This window comes from Alosa sapidissima, chromosome 7 (genome assembly GCF_018492685.1).
Source record: "Alosa sapidissima isolate fAloSap1 chromosome 7, fAloSap1.pri, whole genome shotgun sequence".
Taxonomy (NCBI): domain Eukaryota; kingdom Metazoa; phylum Chordata; class Actinopteri; order Clupeiformes; family Clupeidae; genus Alosa; species Alosa sapidissima.
Genome location: NC_055963.1, coordinates 21,007,940 through 21,028,959, shown reverse-complemented (window position 1 = coordinate 21,028,959; position 21,020 = coordinate 21,007,940). Strand labels below are relative to the sequence as shown.

The 21,020-nt window shown below is 39.1% G+C and overlaps 2 protein-coding genes and 1 long non-coding RNA gene across 4 annotated transcripts in view; all 3 read right to left on the bottom strand.

Annotated features, from left to right (window-relative positions):
* Positions 1 to 3,364: 3,364 nt before the first annotated feature.
* On the bottom strand, positions 3,365 to 4,951 carry LOC121713508. Of its 2 annotated transcripts, none has more exons than XR_006032839.1 (4): positions 4,893 to 4,951; positions 4,641 to 4,735; positions 3,789 to 3,832; positions 3,365 to 3,536 (listed from the first exon to the last, which is right to left on the bottom strand). It is a non-coding gene; the product is annotated as an uncharacterized LOC121713508 (long non-coding RNA). The 2 variants fall into 2 exon arrangements; XR_006032838.1 differs by having other exon boundaries at positions 4,856 to 4,942.
* Positions 4,952 to 7,961: 3,010 nt separating this feature from the next.
* On the bottom strand, positions 7,962 to 11,905 carry atp5pb (ATP synthase peripheral stalk-membrane subunit b). The gene is made up of 7 exons (XM_042099191.1): positions 11,751 to 11,905; positions 10,757 to 10,793; positions 10,445 to 10,590; positions 10,009 to 10,172; positions 9,294 to 9,419; positions 8,458 to 8,637; positions 7,962 to 8,184 (listed from the first exon to the last, which is right to left on the bottom strand). Exons 1-7 carry the CDS (start codon positions 11,776 to 11,778, stop codon positions 8,107 to 8,109), a joined length of 759 nt encoding a protein of 252 aa, XP_041955125.1. The 5' UTR covers positions 11,779 to 11,905; the 3' UTR covers positions 7,962 to 8,106.
* Positions 11,906 to 17,377: 5,472 nt separating this feature from the next.
* Positions 17,378 to 21,020, bottom strand: part of def6a (DEF6 guanine nucleotide exchange factor a) — a 15,027-nt gene continuing 11,384 nt past the window's right edge. Inside the window, exons 10-11 of the mRNA XM_042098849.1 lie at positions 18,674 to 18,764; positions 17,378 to 17,877 (exon numbers count right to left, since the gene is read on the bottom strand). Of these exons, the coding sequence (XP_041954783.1) occupies positions 17,681 to 17,877; positions 18,674 to 18,764 (288 nt within the window). The 3' untranslated portion in view covers positions 17,378 to 17,680. The remainder of the gene's footprint in view (positions 17,878 to 18,673; positions 18,765 to 21,020) is intronic.

The window sequence follows — 21,020 nt, the reverse complement described above, 5'->3', positions numbered from 1 at the left end:
TGGACTTCCCACCAAAAAGGACAGCCATCACTTGGCATCTTATTTCACCAATCACCTCTGTTTTCTGATTGGGAGTAGTGAAGGCATTGGCACGTGACTGAAGGACAAAATCTCCTCTTCTGGAATGCTGTCTTTTGCTGACACCAAAGATCCTAGAGATTAAAGTTGACATGATATTCCGCCCACTGCTGTCTTCTGATTACCATTTGTTCTGTCAACCACTCATGAACGCTAAATTCAAGACTCTTCCTCAGTGGTTCCATGTGGGTGCAATAAGTTGCACAGTGCTCTCTGTTCCTGTGATAGTTTACAGTGTTTTTAAAAGGCGTCTAAAGGCACATTTGTTCAACATGCACTTAGCCTATAGTCCATTAAGAGGTAAAGCACTATAACTTATATCATTGATTGAATGGGCATTTGTTTATTAGCCTATTGCTATTGTCCTTATTACAGTCTGATCAACATCTTAATTTATTCCCTGTTCAATTTAAGTGTTATATTGTTATCTATTTATATGTTGCTTTGAACAGCAAAGATTAGGATAATGAGCCTCCTTATTCTTCAGCCAAGCAGGTAGGCCTACGGGGCGTTGCCTAGCAACAAGGGTCAGAAGTAGGCCTACACGTTTTTCGATATTTTGTGGAATTATACGTCTTTTCATTGAATGCCAATGTCGTGAGTCATGTACCAACTTGCTTTAACTATTTCTCTACATGTTATACCCAGCAAAAGTCGTCTGTGCCAGTGTTTTGCATCCTAACAATAATTTGTTTATGTTTTAATACAAAACCGTTTTAATGAACTACAAATTCGGCGCCATTGTTATAAAGCAGCCTTGAAATGAACGCTACACACCATGGGGCATGTAGTCTAATTACAGAAATAGCTATAATTTAAAAATTACAAAAATATTGTTATATATAACATGAGAAACATGCTTGAATTATTAAGATATATCACCTGCTTGATTATAAAGTGAAAAGCTTGCAACATTTGTAATATTTTTTAAATAAATGTTATTTTCCCATTTTTGCACATGAGGTACACAAATGACAGAAACATTATTTATAACACATATCTTAAGTAATAAGCATACCAAATTTCAGACAAATCTGACCAGTGGTTCCACAATTCAGGCAACTCAAAATATTACATTTTTACACCTTTGAGGGGCGCTACTGAGGTAACCGGGGTACCTGGGGCATTAAAAATGCTTGAGATGCTTCCTTGCATCCAGATGAACAACATATGCTATTTTATTTCACCCTCTGAATATTTTCATTTTTCCTCAACTGGGCATAATATGACCATGCGTGCCTGTATTTGGATGAGCATGACATGAGAACATAAAGCAATAGGCCTACCAATAGTTTCAACTTTGGCAAAAAACATTTCACATGGACTTAAGTAAGCTTTTGAGTGTTTGGGATGGCATCATCAACCCAACTTGGTTTGATCCATGAACTTGTGTGCATCCAAATATGTCAGAAAATGCAGCCGAATAGCTGTGTGGATGGTACTTTGCAGGGCTGTCGCATAGGTCAAAACTGACCAGTAGGGTGATGTCATGCAAATCAGGTTTATTTCATATCAAAACACTTACATATATCAGATAAAAGCACAATATAGATGTTATGAGGTGCTTGGTTTGATCCATGAACTTGTGTGCATCCAAAACTGTCAGCCAAATAGCTGTGTGGATGGTACTTTGCAGGGCTGTCGCGTAGGTCAAAACTGACCAGTAGGGTGATGTCATGCAAATCATGTTTATTTCATATCAAAACACTTGCATATATCAGATAAAAGCACAATATAGATGTTATGAGGTGCTTGGTTTGATCCATGAACTTGTGTGCATCCAAAACTGTCAGCCAAATAGCTGTGTGGATGGTACTTTGCAGGGCTGTCGCGTAGGTCAAAACTGACCAGTAGGGTGATGTCATGCAAATCATTTTTATTTAATATCAAAACACTTGCATATATCAGATAAAAGCACAATATAGATGTTATGAGGTGCTTGGTTTGATCCATGAACTTGTGTGCATCCAAAACTGTCAGCCAAATAGCTGTGTGGATGGTACTTTGCAGGGCTGTCGCGTAGGTCAAAACTGACCAGTAGGGTGATGTCATGCAAATCATGTTTATTTCATATCAAAACACTTGCATATATCAGATAAAAGCACAATATAGATGTTATGAGGTGCTTGGTTTGATCCATGAACTTGTGTGCATCCAAAACTGTCAGCCAAATAGCTGTGTGGATGGTACTTTGCAGGGCTGTCGCGTAGATCAAAACTGACCAGTAGGGTGATGTCATGCAAATCATTTTTATTTAATATCAAAACACTTGCATATATCAGATAAAAGCACAATATAGATGTTATGAGGTGCTTGGTTTGATCCATGAACTTGTGTGCATCCAAAACTTTGTGTGCATGCTCTATGTGTCTCTGCTGTCTTTGAAATGGCAGGTTATCTTTTGTGTGTATTCCTGTTTTGCTTTACTGATGCTTTACTGATGCTACGGGAAAGTTTGGCTGTCGTTGTTCTCAGATCAGTTTCATCCTTGGCTCTGAAGGCGTTGTCTCTGTTCCTCGGCAGCCTATGGACATCTCCTGTCATGTCTTCCAGTTAGCCGGGTCTTTGTGCGTGTCACATCATCGATGCACTTACTGATGTAAGAAGTAACAGGAGCTCCCATGCCACAAGGCACCTGGACCTTCTAGACCACAGTCAAAAACAACAGCAAGTATACTACAATAGCACAATAGCAACAATGACTTAAAACAAATATCAAAAGCAGTAATTACTCAGTGTGGCACTTTTAAATGTTTAGTGAATAAAAGTTCTTCTGCCAGTTTGTCCTAACAACTGCAATACAAGAAGTAGTGGGAGACAAGCTAAAACACAGTGATTCTTTGTTGAGAAAACAGGGTGGTAAAACATGTGTGATACTTCCTATTCAATATGGCAACTGTTTGAATGGGAGCAGGAGGTAGTAAGGACCTAGTACTTCAGAGTAATATTGACTTCATAGATCAAAACCTGGTACAGTATCCAGTAATAATTTGAATAATGGACAATAGTTGGAAAGGCATGTGCATCATTTACACAATGGTCAAAGCTTTACATTTGTCTAGAGTTGCGGGATAACTAATGTCATCCAGGCAAAATATGGGTTGATTTGTCAATATTTTATTATGTTAACTTACCAGGTGTGGATCTTGTTTGAGATGCAATAAAGTGTGTTAAAATCTCTTTGTGCCAACACCCCTCCCCTGCAAACAATTCAGCTTTAACAATACTGATGCTACGATAGGTTCAAGGATAAAGGTTCAACATTTTGATGTTATTTCAGCAGTAGTCTTTATTAACTTATATTATATAAAAAAAAATACAAAAGAACAACACTCAGCTAAAACATTTGTTGACTGTTGAGTGAGTGAGTGAGTGAGTGAGTGAGTGTGTGTGTGTGTGTGTGTGTGTGGGTGGATCTTTATCTTGCAGGCTCCCAGGTTGGCTGCCAGGTTTTCCCGCTGAGAAAAAAGGGGGAAGATGGTTTGTGAAAAAGACTGTAACCTGTATTTACATTAGGTTAGGTATTCTAGTGGAGGGATGTTTAGATTAACCAATGTCAAAATATTGTTACAACTAATAAAATATCTGAATACTCCACAGTATGGAAATAAAAAAAACTGGGCCCTGACATTCTGAATTGACAAAAGTTACATTATCAACACCCTTTGTGGATAATTGTGAGTATCTGGTGTAAAAGATAACCAACTCACCACATTTTGCAAGGCAACCAATCTATTAGGATCTCCATCTTCCCCTGTGGCAGGCAAACAAAGACATAGAAAATGAGTGTCTTGCTAAATACTAAACAATACAATACTAAAACATGCCGTGAATATTTTTCAGAGAATACTTTATATTATATTTATATACAATATAGTGGTGAGTTATCTCTGGCGTGTCTTGTTCGGGATTTTGAACATAAACACAAAGATGAACAAACGCAATATCTGGTACGATTACTGATACTGACAATACAGTGTTTGGAAGTAACTGAATACATGTATTCGGGATTACGTATTCAGAATACAAAATATGAGAAACTGTATTTAGTTACAGTTACATTTTCAATGAGTGGTATTCAGAATACAGTTACTTTGGCAATTTTAAGGTGTTACTTTTAGAATTCTTCTCATATGAATTTCTGGACTTTTTGAACTGAAATTTTAATATTTCTGTGAGATGATCTTGTGCATTAACAAAATGTATAATGTTTCAGTTTATCTTATAAAGTTAAGTTGTGGGTTTTTTGCTGACATCGCCTGTGGGTCTTACAAACTGAAATAGCAGCTTGATTCACACTTGATAAAATGTAAAACAGCGCTTATGTAATCCAAGTTTTTAGAATACGGTACTTAGATGGAGTAATACGTAATACGTTACAAATTACATTTTAGGGCATGTATTCTGTAACTGATTACATTTTTAAAAGTATTCTTCCCAACACTGGATACTGATCACTGATTTAAATTATTCCGCAGTGCCATTATACATTTTTAAAAGTGATCAAAAACTACTGTTACATCATCCATTGTTTTATTTGCAATTTTGTGTATGGAAATAACCTTTGTCTTTCTCTTTTTTAGTACTCTTCTGTACTGGTGCTTGTACATAGGGCTGTTGTGGGGGCACTCTTGGTCTTCACTTCCTTTTCTAGAAACTGTTTGGCATAAGCAAATAGTAGTATGTTAATCAAAATGTTAACATACATACAGAACACAAATAACAAGCATATCATATAATTCATCATACAGTGTACAGATTAGGGCCTGTATCTTACATTCTCCGCAACTGACTTTCTTCCCTAACGCAATTACCATTGTTAGTCTACACTTGGTGGAAAGCCAAATTTTCTCTGACATGAAGTTGTGCCACTACACTTGCACCCCACAGAGGTGTGTCTGTGAGAAGCAGAAGCGTGTTCCAGTGCAAGTGATACATGGTGATTTTAACGATACAAAAAAGCAGGTCGGAACTGCAACATAAGCTTACACACATATTTTGGGTTGCCGTTTCGAACCCCGACCAGTAGGCACGGCTGAAGTGCCCTTGAGCAAGGCACCTAACCCCTCACTGCTGGGATTAGTGTGTGCTTCACCTCACTGTGTGTTCACTGTGTGCTGAGTGTGTTTCACTAATTCACGGATTGGGATAAATGCAGAGACCAAATTGAAATGGAAATAATGTGAAAGATGGCATAATATCAGCTTTGGGTTCATTAGGTACAACCTTTCTGTTTTGGCTGTCTTTTACATTTTTTCCCGTTCCCGGTGGTGGTGGCAGGTTTTCATTGTTCAATGTTGACAGAGCTATGGAACGAAAGAGAACGTTATATGGCGACAGAAATCAACAATCAAACAAGCCACTTTGATTTTTTGCTGTTTTCATTAATACAAAAGATGGGTGACCCTCCCTCCTAGACAAAAAAAAGTTAGGTGACCCTCCCCTTAACAAAGAATAAAAAGACATGACCCTCCCCTATTTTCCTCCGGTGACCCCGTTTATAAATAACGAACGGTCCCTAAGGATAGGACGTACACATGAAATGTAATTCCCATTTCTTCTTGAAGCCGAAATAAATCTGACGATGTTTATCGGACATGCTTGTTTTTTACTGCAGGTACGTTAATCTTATAATATCAATATAGGACCTAGGTAATGTTAGCGTTGATTGAGTGATGGAGGCCAATTTGATTGATTGTAGAAAACTATAAATGCGGTTATACCAAGCAAATTGATTGCAGCACTGTAATTGTATCTTTCGACTTGTCATTTGTTGCACGTGCTACAAAAATCATTCTGTGCAATGGAAGATTTACCAACGCTACACCGGTCTGATACAGTTTTGCCTATACATGCGTGAGACTGAGACGCCTGTTTATTTTGTTTTAAGTGCGTGCAGGGTGTGAGAGGGGAATCGATGTGCTTTGATTCTTGGTAGTTGTAGTCTGTGAAATTAAAAAGCACGTGTGTGTGAAGTATCCAAACAATGACACCTTCATTTCATTATGGCTGCTTTAGCAACACACCTTAAGCTACTTAAGCCATTTAGAAGTGGCTACTTCATTCGCGCTTTCCTTGACTCATTGAGCTGCGTGAATTTTATTACAACTTTTCGCCACGATATGGCAGTTTAAGTCCGCTTGATACTGTAAGGCGTAAGCCATTTGTTTCCAAAGGAGATTTTATTTGTGTCGCCAGCATAGCCTATTGACAATTTATGTTGTAAATAGGCCTACCTTATAAGCCTACCTGTAGCTTAGGGAAGCTAACAGCTTTCTATTAGGATAGTTAGTTAGTTTTGTCATAACTCCCTGATGCATTTTTGCATTTAGAATAGCCAGAGCGTGGATATCTCAATCGGAAAATTAAACAATATCGGGTGCCTATGACTAGGCTGGGTGAACCCAGCCTGATCTGCCCGCTATTTATTTTTTGATTTCTTAAAAGATTGAGCTTGGTCTGATGAAAGCCAGACTAGCCATGGACCTCAGTTACACAATGCAAGGGAACATGAATCAGCCTATATTTGCACGAACAATAACGGACAAAAGCTCTTCAACTTTGGCCCGTTAAAATGTGTATGAACAGTCTAGCGACGCATTTCATCAAGGCCCATTTGGACATGTCAGTTATTTGCACCACTGGTTAGATGTAAAACAGCATTTCGTTTCAGACTACTGTTACTTAATTTGTGCATTAACAATAACGTTTCAGACTACTGTTACTTAATTTGTGCATTGACAATAAAGTATTACATGAACTAAAGATGACTAAAATCTTATGTAGAAGAAGAAACATTCACAAAAAAATCCATCCATCCAAAAATGACCTTTGTTTTTGATAGCTGTTGAAAACGGCATGGAACTGACAGAGATGTTTTTGTTTATAAATACATAAAAAAAAAAAAAAATAACATTATGCTGACACCTTTTGCTTTTCCCAAATACAATGTAGCTTACAGGTGTAAGTGACCTTTCATCAATCCAGTTGCAATGGATGAACTGTGATGAACTGCCCTACTTGTGATTGTTTAGAGATTTTAAAGGTTTTATAACAATGCTACATCGATCTTCTTTGGCTATTCTACAATCTATTCACCTTTTCAGCACCAGTAGGCTACTTTGTGTGCGGCCCGCAAACACACATTCCAAACAAGCATACACAAAAGTTTCAAGAGTGGGGGATGGAGTAGAAGATGGAGACAAATTCATTAATATGATTTATTTTCCCGGAATGGATGTACAGGACTGAGCGGCGGTCATATTTTGTACCGCTATGCGGTACATCTACTCTTATAAATATCTTCATTATTTATTATGAACTAATTGTTCCTAACACTGCCATTATGTACAATCACAATGAATCATATTGTTGGTTTCGTTATAAATAAGAATAATTGTATGGATATTATATTTTGTGAGCATGATTGCAGTTATTTCCAATCATTATTTTTTAATATTCGTATGGATCTTCTCATAACTATAAGGAAGTTCAAACTGGAGGGTTTCTGTGTGCGGCCTACAAGATAAGAGTGAAATGAGTCTTCAGCTTGTGAGCTTCTTGCGAAATCACAGTAAGCCCCATTTCCCTCCCTGATTATTTGTGTTAGATTAGCCCCATAGATATTGATAGTTGGGCTACTGATTGGGACACCTTTTCCTGTTTAAGATTAAATGTGGAAAGACAGGTGAGTCAGGCTTTAATGTAATAATTTCTTTCTCTCTTGACATACATCATTGTGAAGAAAACCTTGTTGTTGATTGAACAAACAATGCCCAATTCTCCATTAATCTGTGATATTAGAAAATGTGTGTTTTCATATCAAAACCCAATAACACCACAAATACTCCAAACACTACAAATACACCAAACTACACTACAAGTGAACAACCAATTGTTTTATTATTTAATATCTACCATTTATGTACATGGATTTGATGACAAGTCAGACCTTTATTAAGAGGAAATAGTTTATTAATAATGACAATTTTTGGGGTTTGTGGGGGAGGGAGCCTTCCACGAAGACACTTAGACAGTAGCCCTGGACTGAGTCACTTTAGCCAGCATTTTGAGATCTGAAATGCACTTGGCAATGCTTTCCTTCTCCTGCAAGAGAGAAACAGCAAACACAGAATCAGTGAGACAGGCCAAGCCCACACAGACAAAACACTTTGTCTACTTCCTCATTTCATCTGTACTGTTCCGCCATGTTTCCTCAAATGGAACCATTTCAACGGCACAAGAGAGACCTCTAGAGGGTTCAAATGAGAATTGCAGTATCCCTTCAAGCTTGGTTGATATAATTATAAAGCAATATCTACAGTATCTTGTTAGCACATAGAAAGCCATGCCCTGGGAGAGTGTTTGAGACAGTCTTGCCTGCTGTGGGGTGATGCTCGAGACGACATTCTTCTCCACCCAGTTCACCATGTGCTCCTGCTCCATGCGGCGGTGCAGTTTCTGCAGCTCGATCTGGTAGTCCATGCGCTTCTTCACCTCATGGGTGACCATGTGGACACGCTCTCTGTAGTTGGTCTCGAGCAGCATTGCGACATTGTTCTATGGAAGAGATACAGGTGGTAATTTTAGCCTCCTTAAGTCTGCCCAAGAATTTAGGCACACTCACCACTTTAGTGCATAGCCAGTGTTTCCCCTCTAATTTTTTTTCTGTGTTCTGCCATTTCAAACATGACACCTTTCAAGAATCAACATTCTAGTACTTCCACAGCACTTAACAAAAATAGAAACCGAAGAACAGGCCCAACCTCAGAATTTGAGAACACTGATAGGAGTAATATGCAACTGCAACACATGTAATGATCCTTTCAACCATGATCATTTCAAGGTCATTTTAAGAATTGCCCCATCACGGCAATCATTTTCCAAGATATTCTGTTTCACTTGCGTTTGACTGTCGATGCGACAGTCAAATGCAACGGTGGAATTCTGTTAATCGCTTTACTACACACACTACTGGCGATGTGATCACCCATTGATTCAGAAGAGATACACTGACCAGACAGCTGTTTTCTATTATGACAAATCAAAATCGCCCTGAAAAATAGAAAGGGGCCGATTAGAGCAATGTGACGGCTGCCCCGTCATTCCACTTGCTGTGTGTGTTTCCCCATTCACTTCAATAGATTAAATTCAATTTTGCCAGTCGCCTGCCATAAATCACTGTCGTGTCGTTGGCCGTGTGTGTAAGCCTTTACCCTTTTGGCGTCGAAGAGCATCTGTCGCCCCTCCACTCTCCACTGCTCCTTCTTCTCGTCCTCGATGGCTTGGGTCAGGCTGGCCACAGCAATGTTCTTCACCTCTTGTGCCTTAGCCACTTTCTCCTGATTACACAAACACAGACACGAAATTCAAGTGTGAGTTTCATCTATTTCACACCTTTTAATTAGATGAATGTGCCCCAACACATCACTGGCCAGTGACGACCTAAAAGAGTCAACCTTGAGAGAACATTTAGAATGTAGTTGCAAAGCTATACTATAGATGACCACTCTTATCACATGATCCATTCATGATTCTACACATTTCCTCAATGACCATTTGCATGAAAGAAAAAAAAAAAAAAAAAAACTCTATGCAATGTCAGGGGCAGCTGACAAAAATCTTATTCCATCTTGATTGACCAGGTCTTAACACATGAATGAAAACAAAAATGTCTTCATTGTTCAGTAAATTTTAAGACGCTTAATGACGAACAGACGCAGAGGGCACGCTGCAGAGAGGGCAATCAATTTGTTTTTTACAGAAAACATGACAGAATGTACACAGTAAGTATGTAAAATGTAATACTCCAGTCCATGTGCAACCATTAACCAACTACTTATTTTTAGACAAGTTTTTTTTTTTTTTTTTTTTAACTTAGGGGTGGCAACATACAAAGACATCTAAAGAAATGGATCTTCAGGTTCTGACCTCATTCAGTTTGTCAGCGAAGGCTGCAACATCAGGGCCAAACTTTTTGATTCCATAAACGATGACTATACCCATGCAGGCAGCAGCAAACGTCTCATGGTTGATGATGTAGATTTCCTTGGAGAGCATGTAAAGCAGAAGGCCAGTGCCCAGCATGTAGGGACCTACAGACAACCAGATTAACACATTAAGGCTGCAGCACATTTTTAGCATTAACCATCCAGACCAAGGGTCTGTTGTCAAACCCGGTGCACAAATACTTTGAACATACTCATGGTCAAAAGCAGACAGAAGTGGGGAATGATAAATCCTTCACTGACTTAGACATCATGACATTATCATGAGTCTACTGTAGCAACATAAATTCTTGTTATCAGTTGAATGTAAGTCACCTCTCCGAGTCTAACTTTTAGCCACTTGCCACCCTTTAACTGACCTGTCACCCCAGTCTTGGGGTACAGCAGTGTGAAAAGCTCTTCTGGGATGATTCCATGGCGGGTCTGGCCCCCTTTCTCTGGCAGTGGAGGTACTGGAGCCTTGTTCTGATGGGATGTATGGAGGGAACGAGATGCCTGGACCACACTGGAGGAACCAAAATCTCACAATTACAATGTGACATGAACATCAAAAAAGCTGTAACATCATCAACTTAATAGAGGGGGAGGGGAAGGGGGGGGGGGTTATACTCTGAAAGTTCCACTTGGCTGAAATAAATTAAGATGTATACAATTAATATTTGTTCTCTTACCAGGCTCCAAAGGAACCACTGTTCTTAAGCACAGGGGCTGAAAAGGAGAGCACGAGCAATGTTACACTGGGAAATAATGGCAATTGTATGCATAACTATTACATGCAATAAACAACCTTTCTTGATATCTGGGGATGGCATTCAACTTCAGGCAGAGGTTAAACAAGCTCAGGAAGCAACACAACTGCCAGTGAATGAACGACGTTGAGCACACTGATATTACTACAATGTACTGAATGTTCTCCAGCTCTACTCATATAACATATAACCACCTAAATTCACATTGCATTTTCTACCTACTGGACAGGGCACTTCTGCAAGCAGTGACTGTCACCAACAGAGAGTAGCATGTCAAGAAAATTTGTCTCATAACAGGTAACATTAGGCTAACGTTACACAGTGTACTTTAACGTTAGCTTTGGGACGTCAGGCTTATTTCTCGGCAAATGCTCGACAGTTTGCAGAGATAGTGACAAAGTGTATGGCACCAACTGTTATGCCTCTGCTATGTTTCTGTCAGAGAATAACGTTAGCGATCAGACACGTTGGAGTAACGTTAAAGACCTGGCCATTTATTTTAAGTGCTAGCAGCTGTAACAGTCAAACTTGTCGCCGTTGCAAGGGCACAAAGCTAAGAGGCTAACATAGCTCGTAGACTTCGAGCTAACTAGCTAACGTTAGCTTACATGGGCACTAGTTAGCAAATGCCAGCGTACATAAGCGTCGGCCAAACTGCATAGGGTCATTTCTGTAGCAATGGGTAACAACTACTATTTTCTCGTTTTCTTGATTCTACCAAGAAATATGAAATTGAACCACCAATAGTTGTAAACATTACTTCTGTGCTGGGCCATGTTGGTAACATTAACGTTACGTTAATGGTTACCCTTCAGATGCAGATTTACGTTAACTGACGTTATTAGACCTTCTATGGTGCAAGTTGAGAAGCTATGAAATTAGATTTTAAGTAAACCAATCTTATGTATATACTAACCTGAAGCGAACACCAGTCTCGACAACATGTTTATATTGAGAAATGTCAAGTGTCCAGGCCTAAATCTCCTCTGCACCGAACACCTCGTACAATCTTCGGCCTCGCCGTGTCCTTCCACTGAGCGCAAGGATAGTGGGTTCTCTAGGACACAAATATCGCGAGACTTCAAAGAATGTCTGCCTTTTACATCCGGGTAAGTTAGTGTGACCAGAACCCGGTGTGACCCTGCCATAGACAGTAAAGGACCCTGCCCACCTTTCTGCTTTCTTTTTTCTGGGGCAGCCTTTCTTTCACTGTCAGCGTAGTTTTAAAAAAAAACTATTATTATGGAAATACCTTGGTACATTAACACACATAATACAAAATCGAAATAGTAACATATAAAATGTCATCGTACAAAGCAGGGCTGCCAACTTTTCAAAAAACCTTGGAGTGAGATTTGGTGGGGCCAACCAAAATTTTGCTGCGGAAATGTTTGTTTGGCTCATTCAGCATTATACCGTACAGTAAAGAGTCGTTAGGGGGGCATAACATAATGATTGATGGCAGAGTTGCAACGGTTTGGCTTGAATTCCCTGCTACTTGAAAACAAAGAAGATGGACATTGCTGTTGGCCAACAGTGTGACACGAGTTAAGCTTGTTTTGAGATGGCAAAAGTTTGAACTAGCCAACTAGCTCCGCTGGTGGGAAAACGCATGGGACTCAGTGCTGTCCTATTGCGTGCAGAGGGAATTTGAAAGACAACCGATTATCCCGCCCCTCGTACTGAGCACTGCGAACGGTGTTTGCCCAGACCCTACATTTTAATGTGGGTCTGGCTCGTCAGGCTAGCATTTTGGGGATGGCCAATACTAAATTCCATCAGATTCATAGCCTTCTTCCTGATGTGTTGATATTGAGGCAATGATTCCATGCAAAGGCTTGGGCTTCAGGGCCTCCTGACACCTTGGGCCCCTGGGTCTGGGCCCGGAAGGCCCGTGCAGGGCCAGGGTCCCAGAGTTAAATGAACATTGGTATCAAAGGGATCTAGCCTACTACTAGGACCATGGGCGTCGGAGGCATTGTGAAAGTGGGTGGGACATTTCAGAGGGGGGGTATGGGGGTCCTCCCCCAGAAAATGTTTTTTGGACTAGATGCAATTTCCTGAATTCTGGTACATTTTAACAGGTTATTTAGATACTTCTATATAACAAAATAAAGCCAGCCTACGAAATTAATAAAAAGTAAATCATGCATAATTTAAAAATAACTCAATAGGCTACTTGGCTACGCAATAAGGTTTCCATTACAGCACCGCAGACGTTCAATGAACGCATGAAAGCGGATGGTTTGTTTGAAATCCTGACACTCTTTCAACTACATGGAACGTAATAGTGATCATCAAATACCTCCCCAGATTTCAGTGCCCATCAGTCCCAACATTTAACAATATAATCAAACAGTCCAAAAGTAAATTAAATATCAAACTAAACCGTGAATCCAATGAAAATGACAATGAAGCACTAAACAGATGCTGAAAACAGCACTGGTATTTCGCACGGCAAAAGTGAGGGGGTCCAAACTAACAACTTTAAAAAGTGGGTGGGTGTTTTGTAAGAATTTAAGAAATGTTTGTATATTTTAACTTTTAAATGCATCAATCAGGTGCACTTTCAAATTAAATTCAGAGGTCAAACTTGCTTATTTTTATGGAAATATTTGTGCTGTAGCCTAAGCTATTTTGCACTTCAGAATTATAACCATGCACACACAGGTGGAATAGTTATGGTGATATTGCAATAAGTTCACAACCACAAAAACATATGCTACATTTCACAGTTCAGAAATGTTAAAAAATGTGTTGACATTTCAGCACTCCATGAAATTATGCAGAAGTGGTCACCTGTGTTATTCAGCTAGTTTATTTAAGATAATATATTGGTCATTGTAATGGCCATAGCCTATAGCCTACATGCTATTCCTTTTTCAGGATGTACCCATATCTGCATGATGTGAAAATTTGTGTCTCGTTATTTGATTTTCTTCATATTTTTGCATTAATGTCACTAGGAAGCATGGCAATATAAATATATTCATTTATCTGTAATGGGATTGGCTGGAACCTGACAATATAAGAACCATGATAGTGGGATAATCTATGGCTGAGCAATTTACAAAAATGTATGTAGGCCTACTGACAAATAGTTTACATTAGACCTATAATTTCGCCCCAATGAGGCTATGTAGAAATGTGTTTCAAAACCGGATTACTCAGGAACCACTTATTGCACAAAGGCATGCTTTATATCCTCGTATTCGGTAAGGTTTGCTGTTTATTGTGATATTGGGTTTGCCACGTGTTGTGTGAAGGGTTAGTGAAATATTAAACCGAGAGTAATGGGTGTGCACTGTGTGCAAAATGCAAATATGATTAGCCTAAATTGCACATCGGTTCAATGTTAATTTTCTCGCGAAACATATATCACAGCAACTTGGCGCTAATAGCTTAGATTCCGCACGTTCACCTGATGTGTGATATCATATGTATAGGTTTAGTTTAGTTGAACCTCATCTGCCAGGTATTTGACCTACCAGGTTGACACTTCAGCGTGAAGAATACTCAATAATACTCAAAGCATAGCCTACCTGAAGCCGGGGAAATGTGGGGGGAATGCGCCTGGGACGGCTTCTGAAGTAGCATCGCAAATGAGAGAAAATTTATAAAATTCCACAGACAGGGGGTGCTCTTGAACCCTCTCACAGTCTCTGAAAGCATAACCGTGGCTCAACAGGTAGATCTATAGATAGGCTAAACTCATTTTTCAGGCATCTGACCGACCGGGTTGACACTTCAGCGTGAGAAATCGGGGGTGTGGCGTGTGAGTGTGTGAAACCAATCAAATGCGTGTGTCTCACGGCCAATGCGTGAGAGTTGGCACCTATGCAAAGACTGAATCATGTATGCAATTAACAATAGTCACAAAGCTTACAAAATCTACTAGGCTACAGACTGTTCTTATTGCTTTGGGGTTATGAATGTGAAATTGAGTAACCAAAATGAAAATAATTTATGTATGTGTGTGTATCTTTTCTTTAGATTCAACTTATGACAAGCCAAACAGTATAGCCTACATTTCCATAACAACACAACGTTTTCACCAACAATTTTTGAAATAAAAACACAAAATGTACTGGTGAAGGGGCAGTGCCAAAACAAACACAGAACTTTCTGGAAATGTGTGACAGAAGCTACAATTCATATCAATATCTAATTTGTATCTCTTTACAATATAAGACTTATTCTATGTATAGGCCTACATTTTATGCACAAATGAAACTTCATTAACCTAATTAGTGATAGAGTATGTTTGGAGGAACCCAAACCCTCATCCACCCCACCCCATCCACAAACCAACAAGCCACTGGGACAGCGTAGTGAATATGAAACCATGAGAGTTTTGTGTCTTTTGATGATTGGTTGGTAGCCTACTGGTCACACTTTCCCACATTCCGAATCCCCCTAAAGAGTCCCAAAAATAGCATTTGTAATTTGTGTTGTCAAACCAAAGGTCAAGAATGGTGATAGTCAGATGGTGACAGTCTGACTACGCTATCAGTCTGCAGTCTGACTACACTATGACTACACAGCCCTGAACCTTAACAGTTCTCTATATCCTAGCCTATTAACTGTCTGTTGCAGCACCAAAAGTGACAACCATCAGGTAGAAAGGCAAGAACTGTTATGAACTTACAATTCTTCTACTTATAGAGAGTGAAATAGTGGACTGGAAGTTGTCAAACCAAAGGTCAAGAATGGTGATAGTCAGATGGTGACAGTCTGACTACACTATCAGTCTGCAGTCTGACTACACTATCAAGCAAAAAAAAGAAAAAGAAGAAGATATGACCGCAGCATGGTGATGCCATCCCTTCAAAACTAACTATAGTTATGAGACAAGGAAATGCAATTGTACTGCAGTTAGCCTGAATGCAGTCTCATGTCCAAAATACTGCTTCTGCAGTAAAGTGCAGTAGCCTAGGCCTACAACACATGTTTTCATGTCCATTGCATTCCTGCAGAAGTGAACTGAGCAATTCCTTGTGATGGCTACTATAGTACCAACTCATTGGGTCTGTGGATGCTGGCACATTGTTTGTAGGCCTGGTAAGGAGAGGATCATGCTCTCTAAACTCAACTCATCTCATCTCATGTACTGTAGGCCTATTATATTGTTTCAGGGGAAAAAAGTGGAACATTTTGGGAGCTACAGTGACAATGTAATCCCCGTAATATAATTGGCATAACTCACTTTGGATTAAAAGTGTCTGCTAAATGAAAAAATGTAAATGTAAAATATGTGTCAAGAACCATTCAAGATTAGCATGTACAATAATTTGTTAGATTATTATTATCTTGCATTCATCATGTTCAGGGTTGAGAACACCCTGACATGCACGATTACCCCTCCTTGAGTGGGGTTCCTATTGCCATTCCTCTTCTTCACCACAGGGTGTCTCTCTTATCCCATGTGTCAGTCATCTAAATTGACTGCTGGATTCTAAATACATAAACCAATATTCCTCTCAAATCTACCATGTGGGTGTTTGTCCCTGAATTTATACTGCTCTGTGCATCGTTTCATGTTTAATTCTTTATAGATGATTCTACTGAGGTGTGGAACGTAAGCCTTTGAAATGTAACACGTTGTCTGATAGCGGAAACAGGAAGTTGAACTAGAAACCACAGTAGCCCTGAACCTTAACAGTTCTCTATATCCTAGCCTATTAACTGTCTGTTGCAGCACCAAAAGTGACAAACATAAGGTAGAAAGGCAAGAACTGTTATGAACTTACAATTCTTCTAGAGAGTGAAATAGTGGACTGGAAGTCTGTTTGTCTGTCCTTGTGTGTGTGTGTGTAAGTGTGTAATGTAATGTAAGTATACCTGCATGTATAGGGCATGTATACTCTCCTTTTCTATGTACCCATCTACCCATATTTTTTAAAAAGTCCAATTTATTTCCCATTTTCATACAAGGAAGAAGGTCACCATATATTGGTCCTCTTATATGATCAACCAGATCAAGATTAGGATCCAAATGCTGGAATTTGGTTTCTCTTTCTTTAATATTACAAGATAGGAGAGTGGATATGCAATCTCCTGACTGCTATTTTTGCCATTTGTTTTACATTTGTCAATCATCACACTGCTGGTTTGTTTCCCTACACAACTGACCTGTTTGTTGAATGAGAAGTGCTGTGAAAAGTATGGACTGCTTTCAAGCTGTTTTCAGGAACATGCTAAATCAGTAATATTTCCTATTAAGCAGACAGATAGTAGTTTCCTCTTTACCCTGAAATCCAGCAACTCAAATTTGCAGTGAATACATAACTCAGTGTTTTGCCTTTGAGTGAATACTTTATACGTTGTTCAATGAACAACAGCCACTGCTATCCTTAAACAAGCTAGGAATGTGATTTTTATTTCATATAGAAAATAATTGAAATTAGTACACTCTTAAAACAAATGTGTTGTCCCTATCTGGACACAGAGATGTGTTAAAAAAAACAAAACAACGCAAGTTGCGTTATTTGCAACACATTTTGTGTAACAAATTAAAAAAGGAAACAACACAAACTTGTGTGGTCCCTATCTGGACACAGAGATTGTTAAAACAACACAAGTTGCGTTATTTTCAACACATTCATTTTAAGAGTGTAACAATAGTTACATCACAATAACAAAGCTTAACTGTACATATCTCACAGTGTAATAGCGATGCATTTGACAGCATGCTGAGGCACTCTACTCCTCCCATTAGAACAGTGCAATTGTGCTGCCATTGCATGTTCGAGTCTGTCCCAAAACTAGTCCACAGAGACAGTTTAAAAGATGCACAGTGGATACTGTTCTTTGTAGTTGCAGGTTGATACTTCTACATGTAGCTTCTCATGGTATGTCCATGCTCATACTGCCATTAAACGACTGGGAGAGGCGTCTCTCTTCCTCGAGACCTGAGCTGCGGTCCACGTTCTCCTTACTCTCCTCATCCGGCTCCTCCGACTTCACACGCAGCCGCAGACCTGGGTCCTTCTGGGAGGGTATTTTGAAGCTGGAGAAAGAGCTTCCAATAGAGGGTCGCTTCTCTAAAAAAGGTACAGAGATGTTGTGAAACTTTACAATCAATACATTACAAAGGTATTCCTTATGATCATACTCACCATTACAATTACAATACATTTGTCCAGTTTCATATTTCAACTATCTGTTACACATATTATAAAATACAGGAAATATAACATAAATCTCATAGATAACATAAATCTCTCTCAATAGAACATAAAGGTATATTTCTGTATTCTACAAAATAAAAAATAAAGAGAAATCAACAGCCCTTTTAAAACTGGCCAGGAAAAAAAAATCAGATGCACTTCTAGTGTGGACACAAAATTTAACAAAACAACTTTTGGGGAACTTGCCCAGGGCTATCTGACAGAATCATAACCACAACCATACTGGGACAGCTAAAAGTAAGCCTACTTAGCACTGCTAAATTATCCTTGTGAACTGACATCTCACTACAGTTTTGCATAAACCTATTTCAAATGACACTGCCAACGCTACTGAAACACTCACTAAACCACAAGGTACCATGACATGACCTAGTTGCAGTGAAGTGAAGAGAACCTTTGGTTTGGATAAAGTTGTTTACTATTTCTATATTCACTAATTCAAGACGTGCCATTAACAACAACAAATATGTACTGTTAGCTGTTGTGATTTGTTTTTAGGAAGACATACAGTTTTCAATAACTTGACCCAAAGAACACCTTGAACCATTTCATTCTTCAATACGAAAATGTATTTGAATGCATCCCACACCCACTCATATAGAACAACAAAGGCATCATGCAGCATAGCTTGCAAAAGCTTGTGGCTTACCTCCAGGTCCAATTGGATGCATTAACCTGTTCATTTGAACATTCCAGTGTTTTACATTGGTGCTTGCTTGTCGTAGCTTTCTCTGGGCAGCCTAGAATATGAGGAACAAGAAAAGAAAGTTTATGTACTCAATAACCACATTAAATATCAGTTCAGTATGGTATAGCTGTGAGAAATCATAAAAATGACTCAACACACACTGCTTTTGGAATACATATGCTAAGTCAGTAATCTAAACAAGGTCTTTGTTGTATAAAGCAGGATTTTTTTGTATGATGTCCCCTAAGGTCTCTCAATTCATTTCAGGTTAGGAGCTTCCTGAGACAAAGGCTATGTACGACATTTCCATAATTTCATACTATGTATGAAATTATAAGCCAATCAATATTACATAAAAACTGTATATGCACCAAGACAGCTGTGATGAAATTCATAGAATACCTTGGGCATCTACACAGTTTTCCTGTACGTGGCGAATGTGTTTTCACATGATTGCAGAATGAGTGTCCACATGATTGCAAGAAGCCAATAGCACCCATATAGCATCTTCATAACAGTGGATGGGGCCCAGCTGTGAGATGGTCATTATCTGCTGGGGTTTCCTAGGCTACACACCCTCAGTAGTTTCTGAGAAAAGTACCAACCCAGTGCTAGTAAATGTGAATAAGATACTTATTAAGGAAGCTCCCTTTTAGCTACAGACTAGCTACATAGCCCACTTCCAGTGAATTATGCTAAATTGGGTTAACTTAACGGTGTCAGACTGGGTTATCGCGTCCATAGAGAAGAGAAGGGTATCCTATCTTACTCTGGGGTAGATGGTAAGATCATTTCAGATCAAGAGTTGGCGTGTTTATTTAAGACACATCACAAGCACACTAGCTGGAGTGAAATGTACGTATACAGGGCTGTATGTTAACTTTTTTTGTTCATAGTACTGGTGCTACAGAGGTTGACAGTTTCGTAGCACAATCCACAAAATCTCTAGCATAGTTATGTAGTTACAAACACTTAATCTGTAGGCTACACTCCAGAAAACTTTCTAATTAGGGGTCACTGGTGCTAAGCTGGAAATGATCCATAGCACATTTTTGTTTTGTAGCATGTGCTACATATATACAGCCCTGGTGCATGACAGTGAAGGGGCTTTCCAACGAGACCACGCACTTGTCTGTACGTTGACGTATGAAGATAAAAAAAAAACATGAAATTAAATCATATTTACAGTCTCTGCGTTCACCTGCGCACCCATTACTCTCGTTTGAATTACTCGCGAACCCGTGAACGCATAGATATGGCAAGCATATCAGATGAAAGAGGAGACACAGGGCTATCCATTGTTACCTTCTGGCTTATGAAAACAGACAAAGTGACTGAAAAATAATAACGTCATGTACAAAAACCAACTGCACACCCCATACTCTCGTTTGAATTACTCGCGGACCTGTCATCGGATATGCCACGCATGTCAGATGAAAGAGGAGACAGAGCTATCATTTGATACCAAGTACATCCTTCTGGGTTATAAAACAGACGAAGTGACAGCAAAATAATAACTTCATATAGCTCGACTTACCTCACGTTTTCTCTGTTTTTGTGGCAAAGCATGTTTATAATCCAACGCTATTGAGTGTTTCTCTATGGCAAGGAAATGTTCATAATCCGGTTTTGAGATCCTAGCAAATTCCTGCATGGTATTCAATTCAAGGCTCACATTGCATCCCAATTTGTTCGACAAAGAAACACCTTTTTTGCCTTTATTTTGTTCATGGCAATGCAGTAAAAAGTTGTAGAGAATCATGAGTGCAAACAGGCACACACATATACTCGGGTCAGGTCAGATCAGTTCGTGTTACAAGTATAGAGCGCAGAAAGGTCATTTTTAATCACTAATTAATGTATAACATGATTACAGTCAAACACAAAGGGAACAGGCACAATTGGGTAACTAATTCTAGTGTCGGATAAACAGTGACAGGTTACTAGCTAACCTTTAAAATGTAGCAAGTAGGTTACGTGCAGATCTTTTCATCACAGTCATTAACAAGGCTTGGCTGCGTGCACAGGATGGAATGGAAATTCAGGTTATGCTGGTGTGTCTGTGTCTGTCAATATCAGGCGCAGTTTATTTTAACAGATTATTCATTTAGAACTTGTAGCCTAAATCACTCGGTGCGTAAAAAGACGCTAGCCTACTTGCAGTCCAATCAGCTTGAATGAAACCACAGCACCTAACCACGCACCTACTGTAACATAATGACAATTTTTGTTAGACTTTTATTATATTATTATATAATATATTATATTATATTAATATTTAATATTATTAGACTATCTTATATCGTAA